At 58.4% G+C, this 6,000-nt stretch overlaps 1 protein-coding gene across 1 annotated transcript in view; it reads left to right on the top strand.

Annotated features, from left to right (window-relative positions):
- The window catches only part of EMX1 (empty spiracles homeobox 1), a 9,723-nt gene extending 6,169 nt beyond the window's left edge, over positions 1-3,554 (top strand). Inside the window, exon 3 of the mRNA XM_010580833.1 lies at positions 3,387-3,554. Within this exon, the coding sequence (XP_010579135.1) occupies positions 3,387-3,554 (168 nt within the window). The remainder of the gene's footprint in view (positions 1-3,386) is intronic.
- The last annotated feature ends 2,446 nt before the right edge of the window (positions 3,555-6,000 follow it).

Here is a 6,000-nt window from a genome sequence, read left to right as displayed (position 1 = left end):
CTGTGCGAGAGGAGCCCTGCGTGTTGGGATGACGCGGGGGGGGACGGGACACGACTCGGTGCGTGTGAGCCGGATGGTATAACGAGCCCGATGATGGTCGTCGTGCCGCGGGGGTGCCAGGCAGCGTGGGTGCACCGGGGCTGGCGTGCCGGGGGTGGGATTCGTGTGCCGGGTAGATGGGGAGCAGGGAGGAGGAGGAGAGGGGGGTACCACGCTGCGTGCTGTGGTCGTGCCGGGCTGGCCGACACGGGCGGTCACGCTGCCGTGCCCATCGCCGGTGGCGTTGGGTCACTTCACCTCCCCGGGGGGGGCGCGCTGGGCTGGGGAAGAACTTCCCTGAGTTAATTTTGCACGACGCAACCTGGCCGTCCGGGCAGAGCCTCTCCATCCCCGGCAGCAAGTGGTGCTAACAACCCTGCTCGGGGGTCTCCAACCTGTCTTCCCAAAGGAAAGGCCTCAGCCTGGCTCCTGCCAGGAGATTATGGAGATGCCGTATAGCCCAGCATCCGCAGCAGCCCTGGCCGGTGGGTCGGGGCAGCTGGGCATCGAAGCCGCTCTGGCAGCAGCGGTAATAATTAACAAGCGAATGCCTGGGAGTTAAGGGAGGAGAAAGATGCGCGTCCCAGATACAGCCAGAGAGCAGCCGCATGCAAAGCCTGGGGCTGGCAGTGGTCTGTGCCCCCCCCTCCAAGGACCATCCCCAAAACCAAGCTCTTAAAAGTTTTGGGGTGTTTTCAGAAGAAAAGTCCCAGCTGGGACTGCAGTTGTAGGTGAGGGTGCAGCTTGGGGAGCTCTGCTGCCCTTCGAGGTGGTGGTACATTCGGGTGACAGCACGGCACAAGCGGTGTCACCGTGTCTGGCCCCGAGCGATGACGGAGCTGGTCCCTCTCGGTCACCATCCAGACCCATCCCTGTGCTCTCAGCCCTCAGCAGGGTTTGGGTCGTCGTCCAGGGGAGCTGCACATGAAGCCACCGGCTGTTAATTGTCCCCAGTTTGGTGACGGCAACGTCACCTTTCAGCCAGAGCTGATTCTCTGGGTGCTGTTGGCATCCCCGAAGCAGAGCGTGATTTCTCGGTGGAGGCGATGGCCCGCAGGGTGTTGCACGGGTGGGAGCGCATCGCGCCTGCAGGCGAAAGCAGTGGACGGGAGCTGTGTTACAGAGGCAGGACCGGGATGCAGGAGCCATCTGGGGACCGTCCCCATCCCGCAGCAGGAGCACGGGGACGGTGGTGACCCTGGAGAGCAGGGCCAGTCCCGGGGAACGGCAGGGACCCCGGGAGCATCACACTGGTCGGATGCACAAACACCCGGCATGACAATGGTTAATGTGGCGAGGGTTTGGGAAGGGATAAAACCCCCTGAGCTTGGGGGTTTAAACCAATTACTCTTGGAGTCAGGATGAGGCATCGTAGGGGGCAGCTTATCCCCCAGTTGCCCACTGTGAGGTTCTCACACTTCTCTCATTGTGGCTTCTGGCCTGTTGGAGCGAGGGATGCGGTATCGGAGGGGTCAGGGAGCCCATCCAGCCTGGAAACATCCCCATTCCCGCAGCCGAAACAGTTGGGAAGCGCAAGGGAGCCTCATCCCACAGGAGATGGCCGTACCCGGCTGGATTTCTCCGAGCTGAACAGAGCTGGAGAGGAAAGGCTTTACGTGCAGGAGCCGCTTCACACCCACCCCTGATTTCCACAGAGCCTCACTCAAGCATCTTAATTGCTTTATGCCTTAGTTTCCCCTTCTATAATTTAGGGATAAGGCAACTTCCCTGCTCCCAGAGGGCTGAGAGCTTTAATTAAAGTTTGCAAAGTGCTTTGCAGTCGTTGAATGAAAGGCGCCAGCTCCGTATTGTTCCAGAAATGCCCCAAAGCTAGGAAAGCAAATGGTTTGAGTCCAGGGCGGTGTGGGGGGGGAGGTTTATAATATATACCGGTGCCATAAAGCAGCTGTTTCAATAGACTAAGCATGCCTTGAAGTCAAGGGCTTGTACTGTGCTGGCTGCGCGGCACCCGGCAAGGGTTTGGCTCACCTGGGGAATGCGGTGAGGTGTGAACACTGGCCTTCGCCTCACTGCGAAAGGCTCCAGAGCGGCAAGCAAACGTTGCCTGCAATTAATGCTGAAGGAGAAGGGGGGAAAAGGGGTGACGGGGGATGAGGTGCGGGTAAAGGCTTCAGCCTGGCCGGTGGCAAGCTGGCGAGCAGCGGCACCTAGTGTCTTGCGGGGCCTGGGAAGCCGGGCAGCATCCTGCACCGCTGCCTGCAGCATCCCGCATCCCATCTGCAGCATCCCGTATCCCATCTGCAGCATCCCGTATCCCGTCTGCAGCATCCCGCATCCCGTCTGCAGCATCCCGCATCCCGTCTGCAGCATCCCGCACCGCTGCCTGCAGCATCCCGCATCCCGTCTGCAGCATCCCGCACCGCTGCCTGCAGCATCCCGCATCCCGTCTGTGACAACCTTGCACCACTGCCTGCAGCATCCTGCATCCCCGGATGCAGCATCCCGCACTGCTGCCTCTGGCATCCCGCATCCCTCACTGCAGCATCCCGCATCCCCGGCTGCACGGCATCCCACACCACTGACCGCCTGGGTGCTTTCAGCATCCCAAACCGACCGCCATGTCCGTGGTGCCGTGTCCGTGGTGCCGTGTCCAGCCCCCACCACGGGCCGTGCTCCCGGCGCTGGCATCGAGGGCGTGCGGGGTCGGAGAAGGATGCTCGGGGCCTCGGGTGGGTGAGGAGGGCGTCATCTCCAAGGATGGAGACCCCGCTGCCTCTCCTGGGACAGCGTTTGACCACCATCACGGTGGAAAAGGTTTCCTGAAACCTCAATGTGGTAAATTAATTATCAATAATTGTAATTATAATCTATCTAGAATTAGCTACCTGGTTATATACAGGTTAGCCCAAGCGTAACGATGCCACGCTGGCCCTGGACACAGGTCCGCACTGGAGGTGTGGGGATGGCTCCGCGTGTCCTCCCACGTGGCCGTCGCAGACCTCGCCGCTGCGCGCAGCCCAGACGCCGGGGTGATGGGCACCGGGTTGCGCCACTGTAAGGAGGGTCCCGTGTGCCTGCTGGCCCCGTGTCTGAGGTGGGATTGAGCGTCCTTCACCCGTCTTGGGTTTCTCCAAGGCTGGGATGCGCAGCGAAGCAGAGCTGAGAGGCGGCAGCACCCCGCATCCTGCGATGTGCCACGTTTGTCCCCCTCCCCATCCCACCTTGCTGTGGGCAGAGGGGAAACCGAGGCAGGGCAGGGTGGCGGTGGGAGCGCTCCTGGAGGGACAGGGACTTCTTTTTTATCGGTGTCCGAGGAAAACTGAGCTTGCTGCCCGGGACCCGTGCTGGGACCCCTCCGCGAGCGCCCGTCTCTCCTTCTCGCCCAGGTAAAAGTCTGGTTCCAGAACAGGCGGACGAAATACAAACGGCAGAAGCTGGAGGAGGAAGGCCCCGATTCGGATCAGAAGAAGAAAGGTTCCCACCACATCAACCGATGGCGCCTCGCCACCAAGCAGTCGAGCGGAGAAGACATCGACGTCACCTCCAACGACTAAGGCAGGGACAGGCTCCTGGTGCAGCCACCATGGAGAGGAACCCGGGGGAGGAAGGGGGGACACAGGCGGCATCACCGAACAAACTCTAGGGACGTCACCCAAACCGCCGCCTTTCCTCCAGGGTGCCCGGCCTTGACCGGGGACCCACACCCCGTGTCCCCCCCCCCCCCCAGTCACCCGGGGTATCCCTCGGAGGTGCTTTTCGGGAAGCTCCCGCCGCCGAGCCGAGGAGGAAGAGGAGGCTGCCAGGGCGCCCGCGGCCCCGGGGACGCGACCGTGCATCCTCCTCCGCGCTGGAAGCCGTCCGTCAGCCATGAGATCAAATAAAAACGTCCTACCTAGAAGCTCAGTGTACCCAACCCCTTTTTCATTTTCCTTTTTATTGTTATTTTTTTGCTTTTTTTTTCACCTCCCTCCTTTTCTCCGTCCTTTTTTTTTTTTTTACACTGCTTTATTTTAATTTATTCTTTTATTTTTGTGCCTGTGTGCGTGCGTTCCCCGTCGTAGGTAGTCAGCAGCTGTAGTGTGTGTTACTGCGTGGTAATAAAAAAGCAAAATGCGCTGGAAACCCGTCTGGTTGCCTCGGTGGAGGGGGGGGACACATGACAAGGGGACCGTCCCCCTCTCGCATTGCCGGCCGAACGGCCGCGGGGACGGGGAGGGCTGGGTCCCACGGGAGCGATGGAGCCAGGAGAGTCGGTGGCCGCAGCGTGGTGGGCGCTGGGGAGGATGAGGATGGCCGTGAGGATGGGGGTCTCCCTCGGGGGTCCCCAGCGGAGCGGGGCCACCGCCGGGGTGGCCGCAGGTATGAGAGGTATGCGGCAGCTTCGGGGCCGGCAACTTCACACCTGCGCCGGGGATTGAATGTCGGTCGGGGAGAGGTTCCAAACAGCTCTGCTTCCCTCCCGCCTTCCCCTGGGAATATCCCCCTTCCCTTCCCCGGGGATACCCCCGAGACACGGGGCTGGCGAAGGGACCTCCTGGGACCCCCCGGCGATGAGGGACTTGGGTGGGGGGTCTTGGGCGACAAAGGTTGGGCATCCTTCCCATGTCTCGCTGGAGTTTGGGGGAAAGGACACTTATAATAATTTTATATATATATATATATATATATATATATATATATAAAAAAAATATTAAAATATATATACACACAAATATAATAATTATATATAAGATATACCATATATACACACACTTGCATATACATACACACACTATATACACATGTATATGTGTATATAACATGTATATATATTGTATTTTATAATGTGTATTTTATATATTATTATATATATTTTAATCGTATATATACACACAATATATACACATATTTGTGTGTATATATATTGTATTTTATAATGTATATTATATATAACTATAATTACATATTTTATAATATATATTTGCATATATATTTTATGATATATAAGCGATTATAATGATATATAATATTAAATATAAGCACACACACAAATATAATAATCCCTGCTGTGGGGAAAGCCCCCTGCCCGCGTCCCCTCCTGCTGCAGGGAAAAACCCCATCCCCGGCAGCTCCTCCTTTGTAAAACCAGCCCGTCTTTTCCGACGAGACCTTTAAACCCCGACACCCGCCTCACCCTCCACGTCAAACGGGCGCACGGAGGTTGGACCACACCGCCGAGTCTTTAAACGCTTTTATTCCAGACAGGCCCGAGTGTTACACAAAGTGTCGCGGTTGGTAGCTCGATCGAGAAGGTTAAAAAGAGCCGGGGCGCGCGGCAGAGCGGCGGAGGTCCGTACGCCCGCGGAGGTCCGGCGAAGGGACCGCTGGAAGACGTGCCGGTGCCGGCGGGCGACAACAACCCCACCGCCCCCCTCCTCCTCCGCTGCGTCCCAAGGGACTTGCCATAACGCGGTTATAAGGTGCACTCAGATCGGGTGCCGGAGGGTGGGTGCGTGAGAAGGGGCAGCTGAGGATGTCGGGTGACAAAATAAGCCATAAAAAAAGGGGAAAAAAACCAAAAGTGGACGTTTCCTAAAGCGACCCGGGGAGATTCCCAGGGCTGGGGTATCTACCACCGCCAGGACCACTTTAAGCCTCTGCCATCTGCACACCCGACACCGGGAACGCTCTCGGAGCCAGGCCGGCTTCTCGGGTGAGCTTATTTGTGCCCCAAAAACCTTCGCTCAAAGGCTGTCAGGGTCTCGCCGCAACACACCGGCAGCCCCCGTGCTCCCCCCCACGCGACCGAAGGGCATCCCAGGCTCCGGATCTCCATCACAGCCCTTCCAGGGGAGCCGACCGAAGCGGTCCGGGGGGCTGACACACACCTACACGTTTCGGCTCCGTGGCATCGGTATAACCCTGAGATCGACCGGCATCGCTTGTCCCAGGGTGGCAGGGTCCAGCATCTGCTGGGTCATCCCGCATCCCAACGATGCGCGGCGCTGGCACGGGCAGCAA

The sequence above is a fragment of the Haliaeetus leucocephalus genome, unplaced genomic scaffold, assembly GCF_000737465.1.
Source record: "Haliaeetus leucocephalus isolate CR32 unplaced genomic scaffold, Haliaeetus_leucocephalus-4.0 Scaffold741, whole genome shotgun sequence".
NCBI lineage: Eukaryota > Metazoa > Chordata > Aves > Accipitriformes > Accipitridae > Haliaeetus > Haliaeetus leucocephalus.
This window is presented reverse-complemented; position numbering and strand designations above follow the sequence as displayed.